Below are 16,363 nucleotides of genomic sequence, written 5' to 3' on the forward strand. Positions count from 1 at the left end.
GGAGAGATATTTGGAATTTATAGAAAAATTTGATGATCATTACTAATTTACTACTGGTTTATATAAAAGTGTGTGGGACCATGTGTCTTAATCAGTTAGTCGCATACTTGACATGTAAGTTTGTAATTAGTTCAACGGTGCTAATTTTTGGGGTATTAGAATGTAACATTTTAGGAATACGCATTTTGAAAAATACAAAGACAGTAAAGTAACAAAATGTCTACTTATGAGATCGCTCTTGACACAAAAATGTATAATTATTTATAATTTAATTATACAGATGATATAGAGTAATGACGTGAATAAAATCGTTAATTAGAACGTGATTTGGTCCCAGCAATTAGAATGATTAATCCAAAAATTGTTTACAAATGAGGGCACACCTTGATCCACTCGAAGGGTCTACTTGACCCCTCACAAAGGGGATCGAGTCAAAGAGGGTGTCAAGGTTGAGCCACCTCAACCTTCAAATGGGGTCATGGTCAATTCTACATTGAGTTATATGTCTATACTCAAGAAGGTCGTGGTGAATTAAATGTTGACCCTCTCGAGGGGTGAAAACGAGAGGATTTTTACCCCCACCCCATGAAGGGGTTGTGATCACTTGGGGTAAGGAGTGACAATTCGTGTTAGTAGGTCGTGTTCGTATCAATCCGTTTATTAATCGTGTCAGAAAATATTAACTCAAATATGACATGTTTATTAAGCGTGTAAAAAATGTCAACCTAAACACGGCCCATTTATTAATTGTGTTAATCGTGTCAACCCGTTTAAATTAATATATTGAATAAATAACTAATATAACAATAACTTATTTAACAGTCATGACAGATTTAACATGTTTATTGGTCAATTTATTTTTTCCTTTAAGAAAAATAAATGAATTTTACCTACAAATATTAAATTCACATTATTTGTATTTAATATGTCATATAAACTTTCATGTTATATTACATGTCATTAGATTGCAGATGATACATATAGTTGATCGTGTCAATTCGTGTCACTTCGTTTAGGAGATCAACCCTAATCTAACTCATTTATTAATCGTGTTAATCGTGTCAACCTGATTATGACCCAACTTCATTTCTAGTAAACCTAAACCAGTTAACTTCGTGCGAATTTCAAATCGTATCGTCGTGTCGCTACTCAGATTGTCAACCCTACTTGAGGGACTCAAATCAAAATTCAAGTCAAGGCCTCCTTTGAAGGGGTTGGCACTATGACATGTGTCCAATCTCCACTGAGGTGTTAACACTCTTTGTCAAAAATGACAGAGATATCGAAATAGGCCAAGAGTACCCAATATTAGGTGTACTTTGAATTCATTTCTACATCCTTTATATTCACTCTAAAGTCTATTATAATCTTGTTGTTATCAGACTTGAGCGTCCAAGTACCTTTCACACATGGACTCTCGGTATACCCCTCGGTAAGAAATGACGGAAGAATGGCTGAAGCCTACAGGGTCATTAGGGCTGTGAATTTCCACCCCAATAGTGCCCTTATGTTGTATCATCAGGGTGAAATTGCTTAGTTTGCTTCGCGGATTCGAGTTTTCAATTTGAGTTGAGGTGTAACATTTTCTGAGAGTTTTTAACTGTAGTAGAAAAAAATTAGATATGATATTTTCTGAGAACTTTTAACTGTAAAAACTTAGAATTGAAAACTCGAATCGGTGAAATGAACTAGGTCTTAGCCAGTTGCTTCTTTTTTTTTTTTTTTTTTTTTTTTTTTTTTTTTTTTTTTTTTCAAATGAGCTAGCTTTGCATTTGGTACGACTGCAAAGACAAAGCTTTTAATAGGCTTTATTTTTCTTTCCTACAGGAAGGTCCTACTTGTGTATGAACTATGAACAACTCCAGTATTAACTAATACTTTTGTCACGTAGTAATTGGCAGAACATGTACAAGAAAAACCATAAAAGAGTGTATTATAGTATTATAATATGTAATATATAATAGGTTGTTTGAATGTTATTATATATATTTCAAGACCATGGATTTCTGCTACAACATCAATTCGTTAATTTATTACAATTGTGCATGACTTGGAGCAGCTGGTACGCTAATTTTCCTTTGGCAATATTTCATCAAAAAGTGTTTGTTTCTAAGCTTTTGTACTATGTAAAAAGCTTTTGTAAAAAAAAAAAAACAAAAAAGACAAACAAACAAAACAAAAGCGTTTGACTTTGTAAATTAAAAAAAAAGGAATACAGATGGGAATTCAATTCAAAGATGTTTGGAGAATATTCAACAACGTTGGAATCTGCATCTACGTAATATAAAAGATTATTATCACTAGTACTTCTAGTATTTTTGAATTTTAAAAACTCTCACTTAATCTCTTAAATTTTAAATTGTTCTTACTTAACTCTTTCTATTGCAATTTTTATTAAAATCAGACCAAAAAAAAGAGGTTAAGTGTTTTCATATGGTTATTATATGTTTGTTTCTAACAAAAATTTAAACATAAATATCACGCGATTGCATTACTATCTTTTTTTTTTTTTTGTGTTTTTAACATAAATTATAATAAAAAGGATTAAGTGAGAACAATCAAAATTCATGAGACAAAGTGAGAGCTTTTAAAATTTATAAAATAAATTGATAATGACCTTAAAGTTTAAAAGCACCAGTTTAATGTAAAAATAACCTAAAATTTGGCAGCTAATCCTGCGAGAAGAACATTTTACCATGAAGCCGGCTAAACACACATAATACTAAAAATATGCAGTGTATTGTCTAATATATAGTTATAGATTGTGCCCTCTTTAAACATGTATATGATATTTGATCTTTGCTGTCTATTGTGATCTGTTTGATTATGCATTGCAAATGTCACTATCCTGCTGACATTTGGGGTTTAATGAAAATGTCAGTTATTGTTGGTTCTTTGCTGTCTTATTGTTCATTTGAAATTGCTCTAGAGAAGAGTGAAGAGGGAAAACCAGTCATAGTTATCTCTCTATGTATCTCTAAACATAATATGACTGAGTAGATTCTCACACTTTATCTCTTCGTTCCCATTAAAGATTAATAAATATTGAGCCGGTAGTCTAAAAATAGTCTCAAACACTGCTCATGAGAGTCAAACCTAAGATCTCTCATATCTATCAAATCACCAGAGAGTAAGCTTATTGCCTCTAAGCTACCACTTTAATGGTAAGTTTGTAAGAAAGGGCTAGGAAAGAAATCGGAGCACGGATTTTGGAGAAGAAAATAAAGGTCATGTTTAGAATTGATCCCGTTTTTTTTTTTACGTTTTTTGAGAAAGAAAAAATAAAAATGTTCTCAAAACGGCGTTTGGCGCAATAAAGACAAAAAACAGAAATGAAAACGATATTTTGGTTTAGTGTAAAATGAGAGAGAAATGAAAAATGACTTTTAATCGTTTTTCATTTTTTATTTTTATTTTTTCCTTTCTGGAGTAGTGAGAGAGAAATAGAGACATTAATGAGTTTTTTTACACTGAAAATAATCTCTTGATAAAACTACTAAACGCATTTTTAAAAATAATTTCTCTCTGAGATTGAAAACGTTTTCTTTTTTATTTTTATACAAAAAATAAAATTATTTTGAAATGAGTTCTAAACGCGTGTAAAATCTTTGGTTGTTTCGTAAAGAGGAAAATGAAAAAGAAAAGAAGTTGTTACAATGTTCACTACTTTTTAATCTTTCAAATTTTTAAAAGAAAAGAGGAAAATAAAATATTTGCCAAAGCAAATAGTATGTCAAATAGCCATTTTGACTCGACAACTATAAAATAAATAGATTAAACATTTTTTTTTTTTACCTTACTTTCTCATCTACCAAACATTGTGCATTTTGTTTTACATTTTCCTGGATTGTTGCTTAATTTTCTTTCTTGTATTAACCTTTCTTCTTCTTTTTTTTTTTTAACTTTTTTCAGTAAGCTTTTTTATTATGAGATTCTTATAGCTCCATAATTATTCCTAGCTAGATGTGAAAGGAAGTGACGGGACTATAAATTCATACCAGTGGAGGTTAATAACTAAAACAAAAATTTAACAGGTTATATTATTAAGGTCTATTTAGTTCGCTGATTTGAGTTTTTAATTCGAGTTGAGATGTAATTTTATGTGAAAATTTTTTATTGTAGTAAAAAAAATTAGATGTGAATGTTTCAGAGAGTTTTTTACTGTAGCAAAACTCGAATTCTAAATTCAAATAGGTGAAATGAACATGACTATTTTTTTGTTATAGTTAAAAGCTCTTAAAAAATATCACATCTCTGCTCGAATTAAAAACTCAATGAGGTGTTGTGTTGTTTCTTCCATTTCATTTATCGGGGATTTAGCCGGTTGTTGGTGAAACGCCCTTCAGTTAATCTTGTCCATCCATTGCCATCTAAGTGGCCAAAATCAGAAAGCTTAAATTCTCCAGCCGTCTGGAGGGAATCAATACCCTATATGTATATTGTGCATATATAATAAGAATTATCTTAAGTGCGGCTGCAGGACCAGTGAGACACGTGTAACTTTTCGTGTGTCCGTGTAGCGTTGTTTGCATGTATGTATAAAATTCAGTTTGCTTTAAACTTTTGTGTACCATTCAATAAATATAGTTCAACACATAAAATTGAGAGCCCGTTTAGTTCATTAATTTAAATTTTTAATTTGAGTTAAAATATAATTTTATATAAAAGTTTTTTACTGTAATAAAAAAATTAAATGTGACTGTTTTTAAGAGCTTTTAACTGTAACAAAACTCAAATTCTAAACTCAAATCGGTGAAATGAACGAAACCTGATTGTTACACGAGTATAAAAAAAATGCACACACAAATTAATGATATTACATGTATATACAAAAAAGTTACATTTGTTGGACTGTATGAATGCTAGACATAAAATTTTACCTATATATATGGGAGATTCTCTGGTATACCTAGCGTATCGGTAGGTCAAGTTTTTTAATATCGTTAAATCTATTTATTTTTTGACTTTTACGTGATTTTATACAGATTTAACGGACAAAAAATTTAGCCTACCGATTTTATATATATATATATATATATATACACACACATTTTGTACTTGTTTAATGTGATTAATCAGGTTTTCAAGAACAGGTTATTATTATTTCAACCACAGAGTACTTTGGTTCAAAAACTAAAAATAGGTACCATTTTCTTTAGCCAGGAATGAGTACAGTATCGCTTAAAAGAGGCAATTTACCATCGAGATTCATCATTAGCGTTGCTCTATTTTGAAGGGCCAATTTTCGAGTTCATTTTCAAATTCTCATTGATCAGCCACAAGCTGCTAATTAGTGTGGTCGTATGGGCTTGCCAATATTTAGAAATGAAAATGTATTTTTACTCTACATGTAAAATTGTTATTTTTAATCGTTAAATTAATTTTTTAAAAGTTAGATGTATAGATGTTCACATTATAATAACTTATTCAATTTGCTACTAATCTTCTTTGCTTTTTTACCCTGTTGAAATAATAACTAATATCCCAGAAATTAATGGCACTCCTTTCATTATGAAATTGGTTCAAAGAAAAATATAATAAGAAAATCATATCATAATCAACATCAAAAATTGCATCTATAAATGTTTATAACTAGCAACAACTATTGATGAATACATAATTGTTAAATGAATAAAAAGTATTAGTGAAATACAAAAGCAAATAATTAAAATTAATATTATTTTTAAAATATTTACTTATTTATTGATAACCTCCATAAAAAATTGGATTAATTGCAAAAGTTCCCCTTAAATTATATTTCTTGTAATACTTTGTCCTTGATTTTTAAAACGTAACTATTGTTCTCTTAAACAATAAAATGTTTATAAAAAAGCCCAATATGTTAGGTTTTTAACTAAAATGAACATTTAATTTGATATTTTGAGAGTATTTTAGTAAATCTATGGTTTAAAATTTAATTTGAATTTAAACTAACTTAGATATAAAAAAAATTCATAAATCTTTTTATTCTACCAAAAAAGATTCATAAAATTTTTAAGATGTATTATAATTAAAAGTTTAAATTTAAATTAATTTTAAACCTTACAAAAACCATAAAATAATAAATTAAATGTTAATTTTCGTAAAAAAATCTAATATAAAGAGTTGTTTTTGTTAATATTTCATTATTTATAGAGAATAAATCTTACATTTTAAACACGAAGAGGCAAAGTATTATAAGTGATATAATTAAAAGAAAATTTTTGTAATTAATCATAAAAAATTGTATCTTTGCCCCTTTCGAACTTTATTATCATTCATCCATCATTACTTTTCTTTAACCTAAATTAAAACCACCGAACTTTGTGACCTCGTACGGTCAAACATCGGAAGAAACGAAGCTGCAAACTCACACCGGTGGTAGAAGTTTCTGCTTCTCTCTCTCTCTCTCTCTCATCGGTAAGGGTTTTTCTCCAGAACTGAATAATTTCTTTTTATTTTAGTGTTTTGGTAATAATTGAATTTCGGAACATCGGAACATCCTGTGAGATATGGTTGGGAGAGAAGAGAATCGTGTATTTGTGGGAGGATTGGCATGGGAGACTTCTCATCGACACCTTCAAGACGCTTTCAGTCGCTATGGCGAAATTCTCGAATGTGTGGTATGAAAATTCATCTTTCTTTTCGTTTAGACTTCAATTTTTTAATAATGATTTGTTCAGATTTCTTGTTCTGGCTAATTATCTGGCGCAAAATTGAGGATCATAATTATTATTATTTTTTTTTGGTTTCCTATGCTTTATGTTCATTATTTTATTTTAATTTGTGGAAGTTTGTGCCTTTAATCATGATATGGTTATTGTCCAATTTTTATGCAAAATTTATGTACTTTTTGAGTTAATATAGAGTTATTTCTATGTGTTTACCTAATTCCATAGTATTTTCTGTGATTTTTGGTTCATGATTACTTTGTTACTTTGGCTGTTCGATTTGCTAGTTTGCTAAAATGTAATTGATGATTGGTTTTTTCGCTTCAAATGTAATTCTTGTTGGTGCCTTAACTCACTACTCACTTGTGGTCCTGAGAGAGATTTGTAGTTCAGTATCATGATGAGGTTAAGGTTGTTTTCACTTTAGGTTGTGGCGGACCGAGACACGGGCCGCCCTCGCGGGTTTGGATTTGTAACCTTTGCTGATCATCGAGCTATGGACAATGCAATCAATGATATGGATGGTCGGGAGTTAGACGGCCGGGTTATCTCGGTGAACAAGGCGAAGCCAAAAGTTAGTGACGAGGATGTTGGTTTTGAGTATGGCAGGGACTACATTTCAGGTGGCAGTCACAGGGGAGGAGACAGATTGGCAGGGCGTTCCGACTGTTTTAAGTGCGGTCATCCTGGACATTTTGCACGTGAGTGCCCTTTGGGCGATGGTGGGGGGCGTTTCTCATCGCAGTTTGGCTCTGGCAGAGGTGGCGGCCGTGGAGATCGTTTCAGGTTGGACCCTTATGATGATCACTTCAGCCGGGAGCGTTATGGAGACAGGGATCATTTGAATATTAGAGATAGCCGGTACGAGAGCCATGACCGTTATGGCAGTGATAGATATAACAGGTATGCACCTGCTCGTGAAGGCTATGCAGGTGACAGATATGTCGATCGGGAACTTCAAAATGAGTATGGCAGTGACAGAGGTTATTTCAGGGATGGAGGGCTGAGACTTGGTGGTGACAGGTATGGAAGTGGAGGGCCAGACCGGTTGGACAGGGGAAGCTATAGGGATAGAACCGGTCCTTATGACCGTCACCGAAGGGTAGACCATCTATCATCATACGATCGGTACTGAGGCGGGTGGTCAGTTTCTTTGTTAGGATGACTTTCAGATGACACCAGTTTGTCTGCTTTTCAGTTTCTGATTCATGTGAAGGAGGCATTGCGTAGCTAGTTGCTTTGTCTGTTGCGATCGACCTAATGTAGTTCTCTTGTTTCTTTCTTAGCTTTAAATGATTGGAATTTGGAAGTTGTCAAACTTGAATGTCTAGAACTCAATTTGGGTATGTTATGGTTGATTCTTACTTCAGTGAGAAAGGGACAGGAAATTGAATTGAACTAGCAATGCATATTGTTTATCGAAATATGAGGCGGGTTGAGAGACTTTTGTGGATGGTTAAAACTTTGGAATTAACTGTTTTCTTGGTATGAGATGCTGTTTAAATTTCTCACAAGACAGGCAGACAACAAAAGGGAATGCATAATGTCTTTTGACCCTTTTCCTGTTTTCTTATGGTAACTGTTGCGTTTTCTAGCCGAGCGGGTGGTAAACTGTACGGCTGCTTACTCCGCCGGTATACTGTGTTTTTTATTCTGCTTGTTCAAGATATCCCTTTTTAAGACTAAGGTAGTTAAAGTTTAGTTTAGAATTCCATTAACGACCCTATTTATGGGAGTCTGGCCGTTGTTATTTGTAGTCGATTTTTTCCAAAAAGGAAAGTTGGAGCAATTGGGAAGGCACTTCAAGTACTGAGGTAATACGAGCGGGAATATATTGCCAAAATTTTCATAAGCCAAATAAAATGGTCACGGTTTCACTGGTATATCTATGGTTCTTTGTTGGCTCGAGGTTGTGTTTCTGGTGGTGCAGCAACAGTGAGAGTAGAACTGGTGCTTACAGCGGCACTGTTTTCTATTTCTACCAGTGTGTTGCCATTTCCGGTGGACATGATCTCAGTCTCGCCCTTTTCCTCTCTAAATTTCTTGTAGATGTCACTTTTGTAAAACCTTCTTGTCCGAAGCACTAAAATAAATGAAACAAGGCACCCGAACAATGTCGCCACCGTGATTACTAGGAAAGCCATCTTGTAACACCTCCCTCCATTGCATGTCAGCTCCTGTCCAGCTTTCCTCACAAGGCCAAGAGCTTCCATCTGCTTTCGAGCCTCTTTGTCATACAAGTGACCAGCAACTTTCACATTGAAAATGTAAGACCCGAGGGGGCTCGAAAGAGCCCCAACGTTGTAAAGTGTGGAGTAGTATTTGAGGCCAAAGAGTTCGGATATGATCACAAATAATAATGATAGTTGAGCTCCATAGCAGAACCCTGTGATTATTGAAGCAAAGTAAAGAGAATGTGGGACACCGAAGGCTATGAGGAGATGGCCAACACAGGAGAGAAGAATCACTGCAGTGAGCATTGAGGGACGAGGGAACATGTACTTTGCCAAGAGAATTTCAGAGGCGAAGCCTGCAGTGACTCGTCCAAGAAAATTCCATATGCTCACGAGTGATATGAAGGTCGTGATGCTGTGACCTGGATAGCCTAAGGAGCTACCTAGCTGTCCCAAATTGTCGATTGCTGTCAACGAACCCCCGGCGCTGCAAGTTAAGGCGGTGAAGAGAATTATCATGTCAATGCTGAAAGCCGCTTGCAGTATGGTGTAATCCTCACCTCTATCTGGTGCCTTGAAGATTTTCTTTACCCAACATAAGTATGGCATTTGTGAACTCACCAAAGCTCTGTTTGTTATAGGTTGTGGCTCCGAGCTTTCTGGGTTTTCATTAACATGCGATGGTGGTTCTGATATTCGAGGGTTTTCGGTCATTAAAGTGAATTTGGAAGGGTCTGTTTGGCCCTGCTTCTTGTGCTTCCACAACTTCAGTTCTTCGTTAATAACAACATAAAGTGAGAGGAAGAGTAGGACCAAAACTACAGAAGCACTCGCAGCATACTGGAGTCTATTAAAACGTAGCCTGTTTTGTATAATAATTAAGGCCATGAGAGATGCTGCAACACCAAGTGACACATAGAGAAAGTTACAGAAGACTCTTAGCTTGTTTGGTTGTCGGACGCGCTTCATGATGCGAATTGTTCGAAGAAAAACCAAGGAAACAGCGGCTGGAAGCCACGCGATGAGCAAGACAAGAGCCTCCGAATCATCTTTATAGATGGCGTGGTAGAGCTGCGTCAAGATCGCACCACTTAGGACAATCAGCCCCTTCAAGAAGCCTATAACACTGCCTCGGCTTTCTGGGAAATTCTTCACACAGGCAACTAACGCAGCAGTATTGGGAAAAGAGAGCGAATTCGCAGCAATGCAGATGTAAAGGCACATTTGCCAAACATGGGGTTTTGCAATGTGCCCGGCTATGGACATCCATATCATGAAGTAGCCAAAGAAGTTCATAGCTGCACCGACTGACAGGACGACCCAAGGGGGCGAGACCTCATTGATGAGTCCCGCCAAGACCCCCAAATTGCCTCCCAAGTCCTTGAAGAAACTTATCAAGTTGAGGGTACTTTGGTCGTAGCCCAACGACGATTTGATGTCGTTTGAGTAGAGACCGAACATGTAACTCGATCCATTGACGCTCATTATCAAGATTGTGGCAAAGACCATGAACCATTTGCCTGCAAATACTTGTAAAGCAAAGAGCCTCAACTCTTGCCAAGAATTGAAAAGCGCCATTGTTTTTTTCGGGACCACGTAGTGATGATTTGTAGAGTTGCAACTAATAAACACATGACTAGGTCCAAGTTTGTGATTAATATATCGGATGTTAAACATCTATGAACTTTCTTGGACTACTTGTTTGGAGGGAATCTAGTTTCTTGTGTTCTTGGTTGGTGAGCAATGTCATGCACAATTACAAACTCTACTTATTTATCATGCAGGCCGATATATTGTTGTATTTTAGCTTTTTTTTTTTCTTTTCTTTTAAGCTTATTGTTAAGGACTTTGTACATTCGGTTTGTTTGTTTTTGAAAAGAACCTATCATGGTGAGTCAGGCCCTTGCCTATACATCAAAAGTCTAGATCGAAGAGGACGAGAAAAAAACGAGAAAAAAGAAATAAAAATGAGAGAGATGAAAATTAATCCGTCTTCAACTTACTGGAGATTGGATATTAAGCAGGGTGGATGCTAAACCACAGTTACTTCTTGTTCAAACCCACTCGCAAATAATCTGCAAGTGTATCAACAACTAGCACAAATATTTTAAAATCTAAAACGATATATATATATATATATATATAGATAAAATATAGGTAAATTCTCCAATCCGATACCGGATTGGAGCGACACATATATATTTCTTTTAAAAACATGTATATTTTCTCTTAAAACGTATATATAATTATTTAGATAAATTATAGATGTCTCCTCACATATATATATTTTAAAAGAAAATATACATATTTTAAAAATATATATATATATGTGCCGCTCTAATCCGGTACCGAATTAGAAACCATATATATATATATATATGTATGTACTTTTTCCTTCATGTTACGTATTCATGAAGTAGATGTTGTATACGACTCTCGTTGGTACAACATTGGCCGTTGGTCCCACATCTATACGGTTAGAATATGAGTGTTGGTGGTACATTATAAAAGGAGATAATTAGGCTCTCTACGACTTTAAGAGCCACATTTTTATGGATTGCTTGACATATACCGTTTTTGGATAATAAAAAGACAATTTTATCACTCTTCACCTTTCACTTGATCAACTTCCTCTTCTCTTTGGCAATCTCTCTTTTCTATTTTTTTTTTCTTCCATTTAATCAGTGTTCTCGTTAGCTGAAAATCAAAGAATTAATGGGTTTTCCTTGGTCAATCAATGTTATCTTTAGTTCCAACATCAAAGAGAATGTATGGATATTGCAAATTAAAATGAATAGATGTGATTTTTCATTGGTCAAACGATATTAACTTTCCTCAGTAGGTTAAAGATTGAGATTATCTGCGGCGGTAGTTGAAAAGAGAAAGGAGCATTGGTGCGAGAGAAGAGAAATAGAAAGGGAAATTTTTGAGTTTATTTTGGGGTGATTAATTTTGGTATTTTAAATGATGAAAGTGATTGGTTTGAAATGAAAAAAAAAAAAGTGGCATTTCTCCATTCACCCCCAAAGAAGTAGTATTTCTTTAGTTGAAAAAATTTATGTGAGGCATAAAATTATTTAAAATGTTTGCTAAGTTTAAAATTGTTAAGGTTGCAATTTTTTAATTTTTAGAATTGGTGTCGATGTTACACACAAAAATGATCAAAACGATTACAAACTTGGTCGATTTATTTTATAATTAAGACTAGATCTAAACGTATCCATAATCACCAAATTAGAATAATAAGCAGAAATCACTCCACTCTCAGTCAATTTTTAAATCTATTTTCAGAAAAATCAACAACATTTTTGTTAGAAGTATTCAGCTAAGACACGGAATCATCAGAATCCCACCTTGAAATATTATTCATTTCTCCTTAATAGTCATACACATGAAGTGTAAAATTGATTTCTAACACAACGTAAACATATTGTGGTCCAACAATATGATTGTATTGTCAAACTCAAATTATATCAATAGGAGTTTTGAATTTTCTTTTGGTTTTTCATTTTTTATAATTAACTCTCCTTTTTAATATTCATTACATAGCTGTGCTATTTTGTGCATGGTCTTGCATTCCACATCCATAATGTTATGTCTATTTCGAAAAGGGGCAAGAATATGACGCATAGGGTTGTTCATAAACTCACAAAATCCATAGGCTCAACCCACCCCAACCCAACTCGAAAAATGTAATTTCTAATATTAAATTTTTTTTTTGTGGCCCAATGTCTGGCTCGAAGTTTTAGGACGGGGTGTGGGTTGGGCCTATAATGGCCCGTATACCCCAACCCAACTCACACTCTAACTTATCTCTTCTAATATCTAACCCTAGGCAGACAACTCATTTCTACTATCTAGTTTCTTCATATTTAAATTAAGCATCTATGTTTGCTTTATGTTAAGACTAATTTATGAGTGTAGACTAATTTATGTTTGCTTTATGTTTGATGTTGGATGGACTACTTTGCTTCATGTTTGATGTTTGATTGAACTTTGAGTCTTTGATTCTTTGAATGTTGAAACCGACCATCCAACCCATCTCGCACCACCCCAACCCAACCCAAACATCATTGGGTTGTGAAATTTTTCTAACATCGTTGAGGCTAAATATGTGCAACCCGTACCTTTTAAAGCGGGGAAAGAAAAAATCCTATCCCGCACCAACCCAACAGCCCTAATAACGCAGCTAGTGACCTTATCATTCAAACACAATGCAAGTTTAACATTCAACCAGAAGTGTTTGGTTGGAAATTGAATAGGGTGGGTATTTTGAGCATTCATTGTTTCTGTTAAATGTGAGATTTTGAGGGTTCATGAATCACCTTTTGGTCGTTATGTATCTTTTTCTCTTTATGTGTGTGTGGGGCTCATGGCTGGTTTGGACCCATCGTCTCCACCCCGTAAGAACTGCGAGATCACCCCAAGATGCTTTCGGTAGGGCAAAATTGTTTTAGGCTTAAAAGCTTAGATTCTCTCATTCATCGGCCAACCTTTCTTTTTTTTTTCTTTTGGCACAAATTCTTCAAGGAAGAATAATGGGAGTGTGGACAGCACCCAAAATATTGTGTTTGTTTATCAATTAGGTTTAAACCTTATCAGCTTTTGGTATTCATGTCAAACTTTGCCGCATAACAAGCCACTTACACCAAAATCTTTTGAGCATATTGCTCAAGAAAGAGCAACGGCATATGTCAAAACATTCTATCATAAACAACATAATTGTGCACGTGTCAAAATCTGTAGCTTTTGTATAACTGAAATGACCTTTTGTCTTAAAATTTTTTTACCCTTAATTATTTATATATATATTTTTTAAGATGCATGTCATTTTTCATCAAAAAAAAAAAATTATAATAAATTAGGAGAATTCTACGAAAGAGTATGACAAAACACTCTCGATATGATATAGTTTTGAATGGTCACACTATCAAAATCATATTAAATTGATTTTAAAACTAAATTATGCGGTGGAGTATTTTTTTTTAAATATCTATATGAGAATTATCCTAATAATAGTAGTGGCAGTACCTGTCACAGTTAGCTCAAATTTTGGGAAGTTTGCTAGCACTTATCCTTTTTATATCCGGAATACACTAGAAAGGAATAACAAGAGTTGTTAAAATGGAATTTCCCTAGAATCAATTCAGGAAATATGTTACCCATCATTTTCTAGCATCTGGGCCACATAATCCCAAGAACCATATCACTACAGATTGAAAAATCATTGAACCTTGAATCTCCCACATGTTTTTTATCTTTTTTTATTTTCTTCATCTAGCTAGTCAATATAAAACTCTGTGTAGTACTTGTATTATATATACGAGCCTTTGCTATAACATACGGCTATAACTCAAAGCTGAACCAAAAGAAAGAAAGAAAGTAGTGAAACATGGTTGAATTAGCTTCTTTCACCACCGGTTATGGCGGTTTTCGCCATAGTTTCAGTTACCAAGTCCTTCTAGGAAGATGGTTCATGTTCTTTGCCTCATTACTAATCTTGTCAGCTTCTGGTGCAACTTACATGTTTGGCCTCTACTCCACAGACATCAAGACCTCTTTAGGATATGACCAAACCACACTCAACCTCTTGAGCTTCTTCAAGGACTTGGGGGCCAACGTCGGCATCTTTGCGGGGCTGATCAACGAGATTATGCCACCGTGGGTGGTGCTCTCCGCCGGAGTCGTCATGAACTTCTCCGGCTACTTCATGATCTGGCTGGCGGTCACCGGTCGGATTACCAAGCCCCGGGTGTGGCAAATGTGCTTGTACATTTGTGTTGGGGCTAATTCTCAAACTTATGCCAATACAGGAGCTATTGTGACTTGTGTCAAGAACTTCCCTGGGAGTAGAGGAAGTGTGTTGGGGCTATTGAAGGGCTTTGTTGGCCTAAGTGGTGCTATTATAACTCAATTGTACCATGCTTTCTATGGAGACGACACAAAGTCTCTCATCTTGCTTATTGCTTGGCTCCCCGCCGCTGTTTCCTTCGTTTTTCTCCGGATAATTCGGACCATAAAGAGCGTCGAGCGTCGGACAAGCGAAGAATGAGCTCAAGGTCTTCTACCATCTCCTCTATATTTCTCTTAGCCTTGCTGGGTTCCTAATGGTTTTGATCATAATCCAAAACAAGCTAAGATTTAGTAGAGTTGAGTATGTTGGTTGCTCTTCAATTGTTCTCTTTTTACTCTTTCTACCACTTGCAATTGTCATCAAAGAAGAGTTGCTTCTCCGAAAGAGTTCCAGTACTTCTAATTTAGAAATTGTGGTAGCCGAAAAAACGCCCGAATTACCTTCCAGTCCTGCTCCGGATCAGAAGCACACTTCTTGCTTCAGTGACGTTTTCAACCCGCCAGAGAGAGGCGAGGACTACACCATTTTGCAGGGGCTATTCAGCGCCGACATGCTGATCCTCTTTGTGGCAACGATCTGCGGCGTGGGCGGAACGTTGACGGCAATTGACAACCTCGGTCAGATCGGAAACTCGTTGGGTTACCCAAGTCACAGCACAACCACATTCATCTCCCTTGTGAGCATATGGAACTACCTTGGGAGAGTAGCCTCAGGCTTTGCCTCCGAAATCTTCTTGACCAAATACAAGTTCCCACGCCCACTTATGCTAACTTTTGTGCTCCTCTTCTCCTGCATTGGCCATCTCTTGATCGCCTTCGCGATCCCGAACTCCCTCTACTTCGCCTCCGTGATAATCGGGTTCTGCTTCGGGGCTCAATGGCCGTTGATTTTCGCAATCATATCGGAGATCTTCGGGCTCAAATACTACGCCACTTTGCACAATTGTGGTGGCTTGGCTAGCCCGGTCGGGTGTTACATTCTAAACGTGTTAGTGGCCGGTCGTTTGTACGACAAAGAGGCTTTGAGGCAATTGGAAGCTCAGGGCCTAACAAGGAAGCCGGGGCAGGACTTGACTTGCAAAGGGGTTCATTGTTATAGAATGGCATTTATTATAATCACTGCGGCCGCATTGTTTGGAAGCTTTGTTTCTGCAATTTTGGTTGTTAGGACTAGAAAGTTCTACAAAGGTGATATCTACAAGAAGTTCAGAGATCAAGAGGCTAAAAATGCTGATTCTGATCATCATGTGGATAACATGCCTGCAAATTCAAATGGGGTTTTGCCATTAACTCAGATAGATAAGTCTACTTCAGTTCAACCATCAAAGAAAGAGACAGAACCCCATATAAGTTCTTGAATTTATTGGTAAATCCATAACTGACTCTACTTTAATGTGTTGAATTCAAAGACGCACCTTGAAATTCGAAAAAGAAAAGCGTATATTGAATTATGATTATGTGCTTTAGTAGGACACATGGTTTGGTTTGGTTTGGTTTAGTTTTCTTTTATTTTCTCTCTCTTCTTCTTCTTTTTTCTTTTTTTTTTTTTTTTTTTTTTTTTTTTTTTTAACTTTGATATGTTTTCCAGGAAAACATTACAAAGGAAGTGTTGCATTATTCTGCTTGTTGTTCGCCCGTATATTTAGGCCCTATTTATTTCACTAATTTGAGTTTAAAATTTGAGTT

The 16,363-nt window shown here is 35.3% G+C and overlaps 2 protein-coding genes and 1 pseudogene across 2 annotated transcripts; 2 read left to right on the plus strand and 1 right to left on the minus strand.

Moving 5' to 3' along the window:
- The first annotated feature begins 6,290 nt into the window (after positions 1-6,290).
- Positions 6,291-8,074, plus strand: LOC21405376 (glycine-rich RNA-binding protein RZ1B). The gene is made up of 3 exons (XM_010100497.2): positions 6,291-6,399; positions 6,490-6,602; positions 7,078-8,074. The coding sequence occupies exons 2-3, from the start codon at positions 6,492-6,494 to the stop codon at positions 7,783-7,785; spliced, it is 819 nt and encodes a 272-aa protein (XP_010098799.1). The 5' UTR covers positions 6,291-6,399; positions 6,490-6,491; the 3' UTR covers positions 7,786-8,074.
- A 78-nt stretch (positions 8,075-8,152) lies between these two features.
- Positions 8,153-10,606, minus strand: LOC21405377. Its single transcript, XM_010100498.2, has one exon. The coding sequence runs from the start codon at positions 10,499-10,501 to the stop codon at positions 8,537-8,539; it is 1,965 nt and encodes a 654-aa protein (XP_010098800.2). The 5' UTR covers positions 10,502-10,606; the 3' UTR covers positions 8,153-8,536.
- Positions 10,607-14,130: 3,524 nt separating this feature from the next.
- On the plus strand, positions 14,131-16,149 carry LOC21405379 (annotated as a pseudogene).
- The last annotated feature ends 214 nt before the right edge of the window (positions 16,150-16,363 follow it).

The sequence above is a fragment of the Morus notabilis genome, unplaced genomic scaffold, assembly GCF_000414095.1.
Source record: "Morus notabilis unplaced genomic scaffold, ASM41409v2 Scaffold124, whole genome shotgun sequence".
NCBI lineage: Eukaryota > Viridiplantae > Streptophyta > Magnoliopsida > Rosales > Moraceae > Morus > Morus notabilis.

Bases quoted from the DNA above. Each gene is read 5' to 3' on its own strand.
- LOC21405377 (XM_010100498.2), bottom strand. From the start codon at position 10,501: ATGTTTAACATCCGATATATTAATCACAAACTTGGACCTAGTCATGTG.
- LOC21405376 (XM_010100497.2), top strand. From the start codon at position 6,492: ATGGTTGGGAGAGAAGAGAATCGTGTATTTGTGGGAGGATTGGCATGG. The intron at 6,603-7,077 runs GTATGAAAATTC...TTTTCACTTTAG, and splicing joins GCGAAATTCTCGAATGTGTG to GTTGTGGCGGACCGAGACAC.